We start from the raw sequence: 16,976 nt of genomic DNA on the forward strand, positions 1-16,976 counted from the left end.
CCTCAGGCTCCCTATCTATAACTTGGCACAATGACAGCCACCTCACACAGTCACTGTTAGGACTGAGTGAGATAAATGCTGGGTAGAAACTCCATAAATGATTCTTCACCGCAACCAGCCTAAGCAGAGGGATTGCTGGAAACCAGGGATCCCCATGGATCCATCCCATCTCTGCCTCCTTCAAGACCAAGTTCAAGGCCACCTCCTCCAGGAAGCCTCCCCAGGTTCCCAGCAGCCCCATTGTCCTTGTCTTTACTTTCAAGTTCCCCATGACTGTGGTTTCTGGGACAACATCTCATCCCGCACCTGCTGCCCCTCCCAGCCTGGTGTTCCCATTTTCTCCGCTGAATGGCTTTGACCTCCCGGAGCTCTCTGGACCTTGTCATTCATCACTTTTGACCCTCTGTGGGTGTCATTGGTGGGCCTGCCTGATCCCCTCCCTGGGCAGTGGAGGCTCCTTGAGGGCAGGGGTCTGGGGGAGAGTAGACAGTAGGGTCTTGAAGACCCTCTCTCACCCAATGCCTGCTCTGGGGCTCAGCAGAGGGCATGCCTGTTGGTGGTGGACTTTGGTGGGTCTCTTGTCCCTTCTTGGCAAGGAAATGTATGGGGATGACGTTTCTTTTGCCAGAGAATATACTGGGGGTTACACACTTCTCTCATTTCACCTCCCCCGAGTTTTTTTCAGACGGTATATTAAATTTTTTTTATTTTGGTAAACTATACATAACATAAAATTTACCATTTGAGCCATTTTAAGTGTACAGTTCAGTGGTATTTAAGTACATTTACAATATTGTGCAACTATGACCACTATCCATTTCCAGAACTTTTTCATCATCCCAAACCGAAACCCTGTACCCATTAAATAGTAACTCCTCGTACCCTTCCCTCTAGCCCCTCCTGACCACTCTTCCACTTTGTGTCTCTATGAATTTGCCTATTCTAGATACCTCACATAAGTGGAGTCATGCAATGTTTATCCTTTTGTGTCTGTCTGGCTTATTTCACTTGGCCTAATGTTCTCTAGGTTCATCCGTGTGGTAGCATGTGTCAGAATTTCCCTTCTTTTTATGGCTGAGTAATAGCCCATTGGATGTCTGTACCACATTTTGTTTATTCATTCATCTGTAGATGGACACTTGGGTTGTTTCCACCTTTTGGCTATTGTGAATAACGCTGCTCTGAGCATTGATGTACAGTACGTGTTTTAGTCTCTGCTTTCAATTCCTGGGTATATATTCCTAGGAACGGAACTGCTGGTAATTCTATGTTTAACTTCTTGAGAAACTACTAAACTGTTTTCCATCATGTCTGCACCATCTTACACTCCACCAGCGGTGCATGAGGGTTCCAATTTCTCTACATCCTGGTCAACACTTGGTATTTCTACCCCCTCCCCCCCTTTTTTTCGATGATAGCCAGCCTCGTGGGTATGAAGTGGTATATCATGTGGTATAATTTTTTTTTTTAATTTTTATTTATTTATTTATTTAATTTTGGCTGTGTTGGGTGTTCGTTTCTGTGCGAGGGCTTTCTCCAGTTGTGGCAAGCGGGGGCCACTCTTCATCGCGGTGCGCGGGCCTCTCCCTATCGCGGCCTCTCTTGTCGCAGAGCACAAGCTCCAGACCTGCAGGCTCAGTAGTTGTGGCTCACGGACCTAGTTGCTCCGCGGCATGTGGGATCCTCCCAGACCAGGGCTCGAACCCGTGTCCCCTGCATTGGCAGGCAGATTCTCAACCACTGCACCACCAGGGAAGCCCAAGTAACACTATAATTTTAAGGGTAGCTCTTAGAGCCCCATTTTATAGTGTGGAAAACTAAGGCTTGGAGAAGTTAAATAACTTGAGGTCACATACTTGTGCTATAGGGAAGAACCTTTGTATTCTATTACAAGTTAATCACTAAAGGGATGTTGCCTATAAGCTTAAATTATACATAATGGCCCATCTCTGAGAACCCTGCCTCCCAGGTAAAGACATTAAGCTCAAATACCTTTGTTTAGCTCACAGGAAACATCCTGACCAGGCCTACCTGTGAACGACTCCAGAGGCTGACCGGAGCCGGGAAATGTTTGACTTTACTCCCTCCCCTTTTAGTATAAAAGAAGCCTGAATTCTAACTCAGGCAAGATGGTTCTTTGGGACACGAGTCCACCGTCTTCTCGGTTTGCTGGCTTTCCGAATAAAGTCGCTATTCCTGGCCCCAACAACTCGTCTCTTGATTTATTGTCCTGTCATGCGGTGAGCAGTACCAGCTTGGACTTGGTAACACTTGGATCTGGGATTTGAACCGGGGGGTTACAAAGCTCACTGTCTTCCCACTATCCCCACCACCCGACTTGGATTCCTTGAGAGTAGGGATTGTGCCTTCCTGTTCCTTTGTGGACACCAAGAAGGCAGGGAATTCTATCATAGAACCACTGAATTGCGGGGGAATGGAAAGGTCCTTGGAGATTGCCTATTCCAACCCCTCACTTTTCAGCTGGGAAGGCTGAGGCCCAGAGAGGGGCGATTCACACTTGAGTGAGCAGCAGGACAGAAACAGGTGTCACGAGCCCTGGGCCTTGACCCTGTGTCCTACGGGTTCCCCCAGAGGCGTCCAGCTTTCCCACTCCTGAGTGTTGTCTCTCCAGATGCTCGCCACCCTCCTGTCTGACCCATGGCATGGCTGGGCACAGGGAGGCGGGTCTGGACTCCAGGTCAGGTGACCAATGTCCGGGTCACAGGGTATGAGCTGTGCCTCCCCAAAGCCTCCTCCAAAACAGACGTTAATCCTGCCTGTGGGCCAGGTGGTTTGAACCTCCCCGACAGGTAGGAGTGGTAGCTAACCTTGAATGGGACCACCAGAGGAGGGCGGAGATCTGGAGGCTCCTGATAACTGACCAGACTAGCTCTTTCCCCCAGACGACCCCAGTGGTTGTCTCCAAAGGAGACCAGAAGGTCCCGAGGATGGATTCCAGCCCAATGGCAGAGGCTTGCCTCGGCTGCACGGGAGGTGGGGACCGTCTGACTTTGGGAAACCAGGGGATAAAGGGAGGGGTCTGTCCATCCACTGTATCGGGGGTTGTGCAAGTCAAAGGGACAGACTGTGGGGTTAGAGAAAGAATATGTGTTTTGGCTTTTTACGGCCCGAGTTGCAGTCCTGGCTGGACCACAAATTAGCTGTGTGACGTTTGCAAGTCATTTGAGCTTCCTGGGCCTTGGTTTCCTCATCTGTAAAATGGGGATGTGAGCATGTGCTCATAGCATCACATGAGGATTAGATGATTTCCTGTGTGAATAAAGCTGAGGGAAGTGAGTGCCTGATCTTTAACAACTGCTTGGCAAGGTGAGATATGATTAGTCGCCATTTTCTGCCTGATCTTGAGCTGCTAGGATTGGGCTGGGTGAGGAGTTAAATGTTAGAGTTATGCCCAAAGTGACCTTTCCTCCCAGTTTAGGCTCTCCTGGGAGAGGTTCTTCCCCTTCCCTCCAAGGCCCCTCTGACCCCTGATTCTCCATCTCTCACTGTTACCTGTGACACCGTCTCCTTCCTCTTTGCAAAAGGTCGGCAGATGGAAACCAGTGGTGTTCCTGCTCCTCCCGGGGATGTTTTCATTTCAAGGGGTCCTTTAAAACCCCTGACAGCAAGGATCAGGCTCTGATGACTTCAGAAGTTTTTGCGGTGCAAAATAATATTAATAACAATAATGGCCACTTATTAACCACCTATCGTGTGCCAGCCGTTGCTCTGAATCCCTTATGTGCTTTCCCTTATTTAATTGTCCCAACAAAAGCATGAGGTTGGGACTTTTATTGTCACCCCACTTTATAGATGAAGAAAGTAAGGCCCAGAGAACTTAAGTAAGTTGTCCCATGTCACACAGTAAGTGGCAGAGAAGGGACGCAAACCCAGGCAGCCTGGCTTCAGAGCCCACTACAGCCTCTATTTAACCGAGCATTCAGTGTGCACCAGGCATGTTTTCAAGGTGCTTTATACACATGATTGTCTCTACTTTCTCTGTCTGGCAATACGTTGGATTTCTCTTTTAACCCTCACACCAGCCCTATGATGTAGATATTATTGCCTCTGATTTAAAGGTGGGAAAACGGAGGCCTGGAGAGAGAATTGCTTTCTGTTGCCTCTCCTGCTGTTGCAATATTACTTATAAAGCAAGTTTAGAATCAGAAGCTGCTTTGTCCTGAACACCCCTCCCAGCCAGGAATGGTGGGAGTGTCAGAAGTGGGAGGGAAGGCATTGGCTTTAGAGCCAGAGTTTAGGATCCCATCTCCACTATCGCTAGCTTCACAGCTCTGGGAAAATCCCAGAGCCTTGTAGAGGCTGGATATTTTCCTGAGTACAACGGCAGAAGTTATGCCCACCTCAAGGGCCATTGTGAGCCCAAAATGAGATAAGATGCTCAGAATAGAAGGTACATAGTAGGTGCTAACCAAATTGTTTCATTGCCCCTAAAGCTACATCTTTCACTCCATGTCCTCATAACACTTTGCTTGGTGCCTCTCTTGGTCCCACTTACTAGAGGTGAACTAGTGTCTAGTTATTCAGGGACCTGGGCCTGGAACCTTCTTGATGTCAAAGGCCACATCCCATGCATCTTTAGATCTTCCACTTGGCCCAGTGCTTTTTATGTTATGCAATAACTTTTTTTTCAAAGGAAAATAGCTTTGCTATTTTTCTCCTTTTAAAAGTAATAAGTGCTCATTTTAAAATGGGGAAAGAATTTGGCTTTCTCAAATGATGTGAGGCTTAAATGAGGTGATGGTGGTGTCGTCCTTACCATTGTGGCTTGTAACTGTTATTATATATGTTATATATATATATATATATATATATGTTATTATTATTCAGAAAACACAGAAAGGTAGGTAAAAGAACAAAAACCATCAGCTGACCTTTTGGATGTCCTTACAGATTTTTTTCCTATGTCTATACACGTAGACAAACCCACAGACATAAGATGAATACTTTAAAAGTGGGGTTTTATAGTTTTTTTTCATTTTCTAATGGAAGTATAGTTGATGTACAATGTTACATAAATTACAGATGTACAACATAGTGATTCACAATTTTTAAAGGTTACAGTTACTACAAAATATTGGCTATATTCCCTTGCTGTAGCTTATTTATTTTATACATAATAGTTCATACCTTTTACTCCCCTACACCTGTCTTGTCCCTCCCCGCTTCCCTCTCCCCCACTGGCAACCACTAGTTTGTTCTCTGTATCTGGGAGTCTGTTTATTTTTTGTTATATTCACTAGTTTGTTTTATTTTTTAGATTCCACATATAAGTGATATGGTTTTACAGTGTTTTACAGTCTGCTTTTTCACTGCAGTGATAGCTGGAGGACCTCTTTCTAAGCCAATGAAGATAAGTGTGTATTATCCTTAGGATCGCTTGAGTATGACTTCTTATGGATGTGCCGTGACATACGTAGTCAATCCCCAGTTGCTGGACACCGAGGTGATGCCTATCCTCTGAGTTGGGCTGGAAGGTGCAGGGCAGGTGTAGAGGGAGGAAGCCTCCGGCTGGCTGAGGTCTCTGCAGTTACGAAATAGCCATCGGGGAAGTCACCAAGAAGGCTGATGTGGTGACTTCTAAATTTAGTTATTTATTTATTTATGGCTGTGTTGGGTCTTCGTTTCTGTGCGAGGGCTTTCTCTAGCTGTGGCAAGCGGGGGCCACTCTTCATCACAGTGCGCGGGCCTCTCACTATCGTGGCCTCTCTTGTTGCGGAGAGCAGGCTCCAGATGCGCAGGCTCAGTAGTTGTGGCTCACGGGCCCAGTTGCTCCGCGGCATGTGGGATCTTCCCAGACCAGGGCTCGAACCTGTGTCTCCTGCATTGGCAGGCGGATTCTCAACCACTACGTGATGTGGTGACTTCTGTGGCGAGTAATTTCAAACTTGCGTTAAGGACAATTTGGGAGCTGGTCCTGTTACCAGAGTCTGGGATGAGTTCAGACGCATTCCTCCTTTTCATGGCGCTGGAAGCGGCAGGCCTACTGGGAATAAGGGCTTTGACTCACTCCTTGCTGGCAGTCACCTCCTGGGAGGCGGGAGGCGTCCCCACTGCTGGGATGTCTGTTTCAGCAGAAATAGGACCACGAGGTCACAGAGGACCTGCCTGCCTTCCTCTGAGGGATTTCCCTGACACGTGAAAGTCTGCTTGCAAACCAGAAATCAGAGGTGACGTACGTGGGGATTTACCTAGCTCACCTCCTAATGGAAGCAAAGCAAGCCAGTAGAGAAGCAAGAGGGTCCCCACGGGGTAAGGACTCCCCTGTCAGGCCTGCCTTGTGGTTTCTGGAACTCCCAGGGCCTCCCTGGCAACAATCCACACATCCTGGTCCCCCATGAAGCTGCAGGGCCCTCTCTCACCTTGAGGTTGGTGTGGATTTTGCAGTATCCAAGCAGGACCTGGCTTAAGGTTTCGGACCTTTGATCTCCAGGCCCTGGAACCGGGCAAAGAATCTAGCTTCTCCTCTCCAAGCTTCAGTTTCTCCATCTGTAAAAGGGGAATGAGGTCCTTCCCTCAAATTGACGAGGTTTGGGTAGAATGAGATGACCCACGTGAAGGACTTATATGCTGCCTGGCACACAAACTCTTTCTGCTGGAACTGATCTGAGCAGGACAACGTGAGGAATAAGTGAAACGCCACGTGTGAAGCAGAGAGAAGACTCTCAGTACCTGTTGGTTCTTGAGGTCAGGGGCCCATCTCTTTGGACAGAGATGGACATGTCGCATCACGCAGCTGAGCCCTTTGTAGAGCTTTCCGATGATGAGAAGAGCGAGGCCTGAGAGGTCGTCTCCTCTGAGAGAGGGCTGTGGGCTTTAGAGTGACCTCAGAGAGCCATCCCCCTCTGCCAGGCTCCCTCCCAGGAACTTAATAGCATTTCATTTAGCCCCTACCACAACCCTATAGGGCAGAGGTTTCATTCCTATTTTATAGATGGGGAAACTGAGGCTCAGAGAAGTCCTGTACCACACATCCAGTAAGGAGACATCTTGTTAAGCTCTGGGCTCGAAATTGATCAGGGCATATCAAAGAGAGGGGCCCTGCATCCTTGGGGCTGGACTTCTGGCTGCACTGGCAGAGGGTGAGTGGCCTGGGACTGGGGCGACAGGGTATGGCTTCTCCTTCCCAAGGAGCTCCGGGTCAGATAGATGGTGTCCTTGCCTCCCTCAAGGAGCCCTCCCTTCTTGAGATGAGGGAGACAAGGAATTGGTGGGAATGCTACAGACAAATAAATCTACAACGGGGAAGAGCAAGAGGTCCCTACCTATCCTGGTTTTGGGGGTGCAGAGTGGTTCTAGGGGGAAGTGCTACCCTGCACCCTAATCCTAACCCTAACCCTTAAAATAAAAAAGGACTGACTATGCTAAATATATTTTTTTAATGGAAGTATAGTTGATTTACAATATTGTGTTAGTTTCAGGTGTACAGCAATGTGATTTTTTAATGGATTTTTTTCAGATTATTTTCCATTATAGGTTATTAAAAGTTATTGAATATAGTTCCCTGTGTTATACAGTAAATCCTACTTGTTTACCTCTGACTGTACTAAATATTAGCTGGGATTTGGAGCAATCAGAACTCTCATACGCTGCTGAGGGGGGTGTACATTTACAGAGCCAACTTGGAAAACTGTTTGGCAGGATCTGCTAACTCTAAATATACACATATCCTGCGACACAGCAATCCCATCCCTTGATTTCCACCCAAGAAGAACAAGTGCTATGTTTACCTAAAGACAGAGATGAGAAGGCTCACAGCAGCTTTACTCCAAACAGTCCCAAACTAGAAACCACCCAAATCTCCATCCATGGTTGAATGGACAAATACATTGTGACATGTTCATAGCATGTAATATTACCCAGCAAAGAAGAAGAACAGAATGCTGCCACACTCAACTACATGGATGGATCTCTTACAGATAAGATTGAGCAAAAGAAGTAAAAAAATTACTGTCTGATTCCGTGTACATGAGGCTAGAAAGGAATCCATGGTGAGAAAAGTCAGAACCTGATCACCTTTGGGAGGTGTCTCTGAATGGGGTCACCAGGGAGCCTTCTGTGTGTGGGAAATGAGCTGGGTGTGGAGTACCCTGGGGTGTGCATACGTAGAAATTCGTTGAGCCATGCACAGAATATTTGCTGAACGTACATTATTCCTTAATGCAAAGTCAAAACAAGACAGCAAATGAAGAAGGAGACTGCTACCAAAGCCAAGATCTGGAGGATAAGTAAGTGCTAGCTAGCGAGAAGGGGACCAGTGTCCCTGGAGGTGTAACCAGCATGTGCAAAGGCCCAGAGGCAGGAGTGCGTGGTGTTGCTTCTCATCGTGGCTCTGGGCTCATCTGATGATGCTCCTGCCCTTCGCTTCTCTGTGCCCCTTTCTACTCAAAGACCGCCACTGTGGAACAGGGTGGCAGAACTCACTTCAATGGCTCACTTCTCAGATCAATATTTGACTGTTCCATCTTCGGGTTGTTGAGAAAGAGGCTGGAGCCGGAGCAGGACGGATGGGACTTGGAGTTCAAAGTTGGGTTCAGAGCTCAACTGTGCCATGAATTGTGTGTTTTGGGGTAGGCCCTTCACTCCCTAAGCCTCAGGCTCCCCATCTGTAAGACGGGTCTTTAACATGTAGAGTTTCAGTGACAGAGTCAGGGTAGAGAAGATGTTTAACAGATGCCAGTCATGTGGAAATGAAGGAATAAGGCCTGAAAGCAAGGGCCTCCCCAAATTTGTGGCTCCCCCTAAAATGATCCAGCATGACCCTGCTTAGGCTTCTGCAACCCTCAGCCTTGACTTCCTGCCTCGTGGAGCTCAAACCACTCCCTAGAACGGTGCCTGGCAGGGTGCTGAGGAATGTTGACTCATGACAGCTGGTGCTTAATATATGGTCAGGTGCTGCTTTCAGCTCTGTGGACTTGTTTCATCCTCACGGTAACCCCATGAAGTACTACCATCCCATTTTACAGAGGGAGAAACTGAGGCACAGAGCAGTTGAGTAACTTGCCCACAGTCACACAGTTAATTGATTGAGCCTGGACCTGCATCTCCTGCTTGTAACCACACTGCCATACAGCCCAGCTGGCCTTCATGAGAGAGGCCTGTGGAGGCCTGGAGAAGGTGCTGGAAGCAACCAGGGCTCCCCCAAGGCTGCTGACCAAGATCAGGGATGTCCAGGCAGCCAGGACACTCTGGCGCCCTGACATCGGTGAAACCCATGCCCTTTACGAGGAAGGCAAACCCACCCAGAATAATTGTTGAGCCAACAGGTGGCTTAAGCCGCCTGTAAGCCTGCAGATGTCCAGGAGGGATGAGGCTGGGCAACATGCTGCCGAAGTCGCCCTTTCTGCCAGCTTTTTTTTTTTTTTGACTGTTTTTATTGTCATTATTGTTTTTGGGGAGGTGAGATGGGCCATCTCAAGAATTTCCCTGTGCCTTGTAAAGGATTAATTTTCACCTGTAGCATTATGGGGGACTAATAACCACTCCCTTTCCTCTGTGCCATCATGTTTTATTGCTTTCTTTCATTTCACCATGAAGAAACCTGATGGGAATATTCTAGAAACTGCAGCCTGGGGGGTGGGGATGGGGGACTCAGGGGGAGGGCAGTTCATTCTCCCTGGCAACAGGACTGGGCTCAGATGCCAGAGAGGGCCACTGGGTGTGGGATCATGGGAGACGCTTATTTTTACCCCTGCTTCTTAAGACATTTATGGGCTTTTCACACTGGCATAAGCAAAAAGAATGAAAAAAAATTATGGTGATAATAGCTAATATTTATTGAGCATTTACTTCATGCTGACTTTATATGCATTATCTCATTTAACCCTTACAACCACCCTCTGGGGTAACTACTCTTATTAGTCCTATTTCCAGATGAGGAACTGATATGCAGAAAAGTAAAGTAAATAAGGTAATGAAAAATTCAAACTACCAAAATTTTAAAAGAGATTGGCAATAGAAAGGAAGGTCCTACCAATGCCATAATGTGGATGAACTTCAAAAACATGATGCTTAGTGAAAGAAGCCAGACACGAGGGATCACATATTGTATGATTCCATTTATAGGGAATGTCCACAAAAGGCAAATCTAAAGAGACAGAAAGTAGATTAGTGGTTGCCCAGGGCAGAAGGTGGAAACAAGGAGTAACAGTAAATGGCATGAGAGATCATACCGGGAGAGGTGACATATTCTAAAACTGATTTATAGTGAGAGCTGTGCAACTTGGTTAATGTACTAAAAACCGTTGAAGTGGGTGGATTGTATGATATGTAAAAAAATGCCTCAATAAAGTTGTCAAACAAAGAAATGTAATTAAAATGTGAAAATCTAACATTTATTGAACACCTCTTAGGCACTTTACAGGAATTTTTTCCAGTGCCAACAGCTCATTCAGTTGTTTACCTAAACTCATCTTTGTTGAGCACCTATTATGTGCCAGGCACTATGCCAGAACATGGGGGTACAGTGGTGAACTGGACCTGGTTCATGTTCAAGATCCCTGCCCTGCTGGAAATCACGGTCTAGCAGGCGTTGGGGGGTAGGGCGGGGGTGGGGTGGAGATGACAATGAAAAAGCCAGCAATGGCAAGAGAGTGTACCTGGGGCTGTCATGTTGTAGGCATGGTGCTGGTATAGCCCAGAGGAAGCAACCCCATTCAGACCTGGCAGGTGCTGGGAGGACAGGGAGGCTGGGGCCTGAAGGATGAGGGGGTAGTTAGCTGGTGAAATGGCAGAGGGGTAGAGTGGGGAAAATGGAAGTTGTTTGACCATTCATTCATTCATTCATTCTTTTGTTCATTCATTCAATAACTGTTTATTGAGAGCCTGCCAGGGGCCTGGCACTTTGACAGGGCAGGTGGCAGAGGCAGAGGGTATAAAGGCCTTGTGGGTGAAGTCATACCCATTTCACTGATGGGCCTCAGAGAGGTAAAGTGACTTGCCAGTTTACACAGCTGGAGCAGAGATACAAACCTAAGCCAACTTTTGTTCAAAAGCCCATCTCTGGAAGAAGAGGCCAGGCGGGTCAGACACACTGCTGTGAATCTGAGGGCCACTGGTAGGTATCCTGCTAAGAAAACCCATCCTTGATCAGCAAGTGGAGGCTGGCATCCTTCCTGGGGATATTCCTTTGTCTGTTGGAACAACCCCTCCCCCCACCTGCTGAGGACCCATCTGTAGCCCCTTTGGATTATTGATGGGGGAGGTGAGGGTACCCGGGGCTGAAGGGAAGGGACCACTGATTTCACTGTCTGGCTTGGGGTGGTACCGAGCATTGGACAGGGAGTGAGGGCCAGAATTCTAGACCAGACTTTGCCACTAATTATTTGGGGCTAGTCCCCACCCCTCTCTGGGCCTCAATTCTCTTGTCTCTAAAATGGGAGCATTGGGCTTGCTGCACTCTGAGCTCTTTCTGGCTGACATTGATGACCACGACTTCTGGCTATAGAAGTCTCAGGAACTATATGGGCTGGAAGAAGGGTGACCAACTCATCCCGGTTTGCCTGGAACTTTCTGGGTTTTAGCATTGAAAGCCCCACATCAAGGAAAACTCCTTGATCCTGGGCAAATGGGGACAGTTGGTCACTCTAGCTGCAAGGGCATTAGGCTGGCCTCCCCTCTCATCTTGCCCACAAAGAGCAAGATACATAGCATCTCGCTTTTGCACCTATGTGGCCACAGAACTACTTTCTAGCCATTTTATTTGTACAAATCATGTTTCTAGGACTCAGTTGAAAAGCCCTTCAAGTCCAGGTACCACTTCCTCCATTTCCTTCGGATCTCCTGGCCTTGCCCAGCCATCTCTTCTTGGTCAGGCTTCCCTCCCCTGCACTTCTTCCCCGTCTCAGGATGGTCCGTTGGGTTGTCTGTCTCCATTAGCTCCCCCAGGGCTCCTGGAGCTCTTGCATTGCTCACAGCTGTTTCTCTAGTGTTAGGGCAGGGTCTGTGCTAAAGCAGGAGCTCAAAAAATAATCTTGGAGTGTCTGGGTCTCTCCAGGCCCAGGACAGGGCTGGGTGCCTCCCACCCCACCCCACCCCTCCAGGAGGGCTTCACACTCCAATTCCAGGGCAATGCTGTTGGCAGGACAGATCCTTCAGAGAAAAGACAGCAGGGAACCACTCCCCAGGTGTGGCTTCTTAACCCTTTCTGTGGGTTAAGGTCCCTTAGGCATCTGGTGAAGCCTGTGGATCCACCTCATAATAATTTTTTAAAAATTGCATTCGGACAACAGTGAAAACAATTTTACTAAAACACAGCTATCAAAGTACTAAAAAATTTTGTGATATAGTAACATGTGTTAATACATTAAGTAAGATTTATTGGTGAGTCGAATATGATCTTAATTTCAGAGTGTGGTAGCTTAAATGATACTTTGAGATATATAGAAACTGAAGGTGAGGTGAAAATACCTGTGATTTCTACTAGTGACAAAATCACAGGGACTTCTACTTGTTGCCTGCATTCATGATCAAGGGAAATGCTGAATGCCATTTAGGGATTAGTGAAAATAAAGATATAATTTTTGTCGATGGCATGGACCTCTCAGAATTCTATCCTCATCCCCCCCAGGGTCCGTGAACTCCTGTTTTAAGGCAAAGGGTTTTGATTCTTTAGGTTAGATAAACAAGAAAATCACCAAGAGAGGAGAGAACAAAGAGTGAAGAGCAGTGACCACATTGGGTTGGGTTAAAAGAAATGTTTCAAGACAGGTGAGTTTCAGCTTGGAATGTTGGAAAGGTGAGCCTATTTTCGGAAGGGAGCAAGGAACTGGGGTTGAGGGAAGGAAACCTAGGGAGGGTTTGCTCCTGTGACTGAATCAAAAACAGCCGACTAACATCACAGCCACGACCTCACCCCAGAGCATGCCTGTGTCTCCTTTGTGTCTCTTCTGTCACTGAGAACACCAAGCCATTGTCCCTGTGAGACAGGGTACCTGCCCGCAAGCTTACTCACAAAGAAATGGAACAAACACAAAAGTTAATAACAAGACAAAAATTAAATTGCAATTCAAAAAATGCAGCCTGAAGAATGTGGAACATGCCACATATCTGGTTATGTGCACACAGTGCAAGCCGCAGGCGTTCAAAGGTGCGGGTTACCTCCCCTCTGAGGTTTGTGGTGAGGATCCAACGGGGAGATGGACAAGAGGCCACCAGCATCGGTAGGCGGGTTAGAGCATGTGTTTGGGGATGGATAGCTGTTCCTCTGGTCTCAGCGACCTCTGTAAAATCGGGATAACAACTATGGCACCTGACATATACTTAGCACTCAATAATGGGAACTACTATTAGCGTTCAAAAAATAACCATAGATGTTTGCAAACCGGTTTAAGAGACACCAGGAGACTGGAGAACTTCGTCTTTACGGTGGTAAATCTGAAAACAGATTTGAATGAATGAGTGAATGAATGAATGAATGAATGCGTCCTCTGGTGGGCTCCGCCCTCTATACCTGTTCTGCCCTCAAGCTGCCCCCCCAAGCAGTTCGATGACCCGCTCTGGGGTCAGCTGCATCTCGGCGTATGAGTGTGCGGTGGTGGGGAGGTGGTCATTCAAGGCGGGGGAGCGGCAGTAGCCCAGGCTGAGCTTGCGGGTGTCACATTCCGGGAGGGTCTTCGCTCAGTCTCCCCACTCCTGTCCCCACCATCCGTGCGGCGCATCTTTGGACCCGAGGACCAGCGGGCTCGGCATTGCCCAGCCAATCTCGGGATGACGAGGCCCGCAGTTAGAGGCGGGGGGCAAGCGGTAGAGGAGCGCTCCCGGGTCCACCGCGTGGGGGACCTGCCGCTGGAAGCGCTCCCTTATCCTGGGAAGGTCGAACTAGGCCGCCCCAGGCTGGAGCGGGGGTGGGGTGCGGATGCACCTTCGGAGGCTCTGGTCCCCCGGCTCTTCCAGGCCGAGGTCTCCCTCACCCCGTGGTAATCTGGGGCCGGGGAGTTCGGGTGGGGTGGAAGAGAAGCGGGGTCTCCTTGACAGAGGACGTGGGGGAGGGGACTTCCTAAAGGGGGAAACGAGCGCTGCCGAGGCTGCTTGTCCCTTTAAGAGGCCGGGCTGGCTCTGCGGCGGTTCCACCTAACCGCGTGCCTGGTGCAGCTCTGCGGTCTGTGTCCCCGGGCAAAGAACCCGAGCCGGGCTGGACGGCAGGACGCGGCGCAGGGGAGGGAGTGGTCCAGCCCGGAGCTGGGCGGAGCCAAAGCTGCAGACAGCGAGTCCACAGAGCCGAGAAAACGGTGGAGCCCCGGAATGGGAGGAGCCACGGGGCCGTGGGCGGGGCCCGGCGCTGCGGGCCTCGGGGACCCTGCCTCCAGCTTTGGGAGCGCCGCAGAGGAGGGCGGGGTGGGCGGGGCGAGCTTGGGGGCTGGGCCTGTGTCTGCAGTGGGCGGGGCCCGCCGCAGAGGGGCAGTGCCGGCTGAGAGTCCTCTGCGCGCTAATACCGCGGTGCCTCCACAGCGTCTCTGACAGCCCCGGCGCCGGGACCAGCGATCCTCGATACCTCGCGCAAGCCGCCGCGGCCTCCACCGCGGCCCGAGTCCAGTTCCTCGCCTCGGCGCCCATATCCGGGGGCGGTCCGGCTCGCCGTCTCTGCGGAGGCCGCATCTGGCGCGCATCTGGAACCGCCCGGCCCGTCGCGCTGGATCCCGCGCCCTCCCTGGCCCGGCCGCGCCGGGAGCCCTGCCCGGAGCTGGAGCCGCACTTGGAGCCGCGGGCCCGGGGCCCTGAGCCGCGCAGCCGGCGCATGGTGAACTCGCTGATATTCGGAGAGATGGCCTTGGCCTTCGGCTGCCCGCCGAGCGGTGCCGGGGGGACCTGCCCCGGCGCGAGTGGCGGCGGCGGGGCCGGGCCAGGGCCATCGCCGGTGACGGCGGCGCTGCGGGACGACCTGGGCTCCAACATCCACCTACTGAAGGGGCTCAACGTGCGCTTCCGCTGCTTCCTGGCCAAGGTGCACGAGCTGGAGCGGCGCAACCGGCTGCTGGAGAAGCAGCTGGAGCAGCAGCAGAGCGAGCGCGAGCGGAGGCTGCGCTACAAGACCTTCTCCCGCGAGCAGGCCGTGCAGACCGGGCCCGAGCTGCTGCAGCCACCCGCGCCCGGCGGCGGGCACGGCAGCGGCGCGGCGGCCGCAGCCAACGCCAACGCCGCGGCCCTGGGCGGCCTGCCCCCCTGCGGCGGCTCGCAGCCGCAGCACTACGGCCGCCTGCCCGGGACCATCTGGAGCTACACGCAGGTGCGGCGCACGGGCGGCGGCGGCGTGGAGACCGTGCAGGGCCCCGGCGTGTCGTGGGTGCACCCCGACGGCGTGGGCGTGCAGATCGACACCATCACCCCCGAGATCCGCGCGCTCTACAACGTGCTGGCCAAGGTGAAGCGCGAGCGCGACGAGTACAGGAGGAGGTGAGTGGGGCCCCGCTCCTGCCCCCGCACTCCCGGCTGGCGGGGGGGGGGGAGTCTTCCCTGTCTCCGCGGCCAAGGAATGTGTGCGTTCGGGAGGGGCCTGGGGCGGCAGCTGGTCCTGGCAGGTGGGCTGGAAGCTGTGTTTGCAGAACGCCCTACACACGCTTGGAAAACTCAGTTATCTAGTTCCAAGAATGGGAGCGGGCGCTAACTATGGTGGGGGACACCTCCGCTCCGTCACTGGACCAGGCACATTGTTTTCTAGGTGACATAATGACCATTGGTGTTTTGCGTGATCTCGTCTAATCCTCATGGCAACGCAAAGTGTGGGGCATTCTTATCCTCATTTTGTAGATGAGAAAACCGAGGCACAGAGATGCAAGTGACTTGCCTAAGATGGCTTGGCTAATAGGTGGTGAAGCCAGGATGTGAACTACTCCTGGCTAGTCTGTCTTCCAGCTTAGGTATTTTCCCAAGGATGTAGGAGGTGGGCTCTCCTCTGTCAATGGGTGAAAAGAAATAACTCTTAAGTAATCCACTGGCTTCTTGTTCCTTGAATTAAAAAGTCATGTGTTTAAGAATGGTTGGATCTGTCCACTGAGGCCAGGGTCTGCTGTCTTGGTCCAGCTCTGTAAGGTCCAGCTGGCTGGGCTGGATAACCAGACCTACATCAGACTGGCCACGAGCTTTTAGAAACAGCTACCTTCACCTCTCTTCTCCCCACCCCCAATTCTCATGGTTTTTTGGACCCCAACAAGCTCAGCCCTAAAGGCCCACAGAAGGAGATAACCTTAGGCTGGAAGACTGGGCACTGAATGGACCCAGACCACCGTCTCTGGCTGGAGTGTGGCGCAGACTGCCTGCTGAACTGGCTAGCACATTCCTGCCCAGCCCAGATTACCTAGCTGGGAAACTGACATTGCTTCCTGCCTGCAACCTGGCTGACAGTATTGTCAAATCAGCCTTCTGATAAGAGTAGAGGGGTCTGTCTGTAGCATCTCAGGCCTGGATGGGGGCAGGGCCCTCTGCTGTCCCAGGCATGGGCAACTCTGCATTGGGAGCTGTGGCTCTGAACTTCAGGGCTTGGAGGATGCACTGAGAAGCATCTTTCCTCCATTCCTCGAGTCCTAGCGCTCACATGAGCAGAGAGAGCTGGGCATGGGTCTCCTTCCTTTTCCTCTACTGGCAGGCTGGCCACTGGGCAGGATTCAAGTGCCAGCTCCATTACCTGCCCGTGAGAACCACTGGCTGAACCAAGTGGTCACTGAACCACTCGGAAGCCTGTTTACTTATCAGAGAAATGGGAATAATAAAATCCATCCACAGCTGCACAAGACGTGAGTAGGCTGGTGATACTTTTTGGAAGGTATAAAGTAATCAACTTGACATTATTAAAGATGATTGGTTTTGTCAAGCTGTCAGGGAGCAGTTGCCTGGAGAATCAGGTCTCTCATGCAGGGCCTGGCTTCCTGGGGGTAGGTCTTGGACCCTGCGGGGAGACAAGCTACTCTTCTGGGCTGGTTGTTTCTCCTGAGGACTTGAGAATGGCCTGGTGCCTCGCCATGGGG

The 16,976-nt window shown here is 50.7% G+C and overlaps 1 protein-coding gene across 1 annotated transcript in view; it reads left to right on the top strand.

The window, feature by feature from the left end:
• Positions 1-12,291: 12,291 nt before the first annotated feature.
• The window catches only part of IFFO2 (intermediate filament family orphan 2), a 51,486-nt gene continuing 46,801 nt past the window's right edge, over positions 12,292-16,976 (top strand). Inside the window, exon 1 of the mRNA XM_082451685.1 lies at positions 12,292-15,408. Within this exon, the coding sequence (XP_082307811.1) occupies positions 14,753-15,408 (656 nt within the window). The 5' untranslated portion in view covers positions 12,292-14,752. The remainder of the gene's footprint in view (positions 15,409-16,976) is intronic.

The sequence above is a fragment of the Balaenoptera physalus genome (assembly GCF_965194825.1).
Source record: "Balaenoptera physalus genome assembly, chromosome: 1".
NCBI lineage: Eukaryota > Metazoa > Chordata > Mammalia > Artiodactyla > Balaenopteridae > Balaenoptera > Balaenoptera physalus.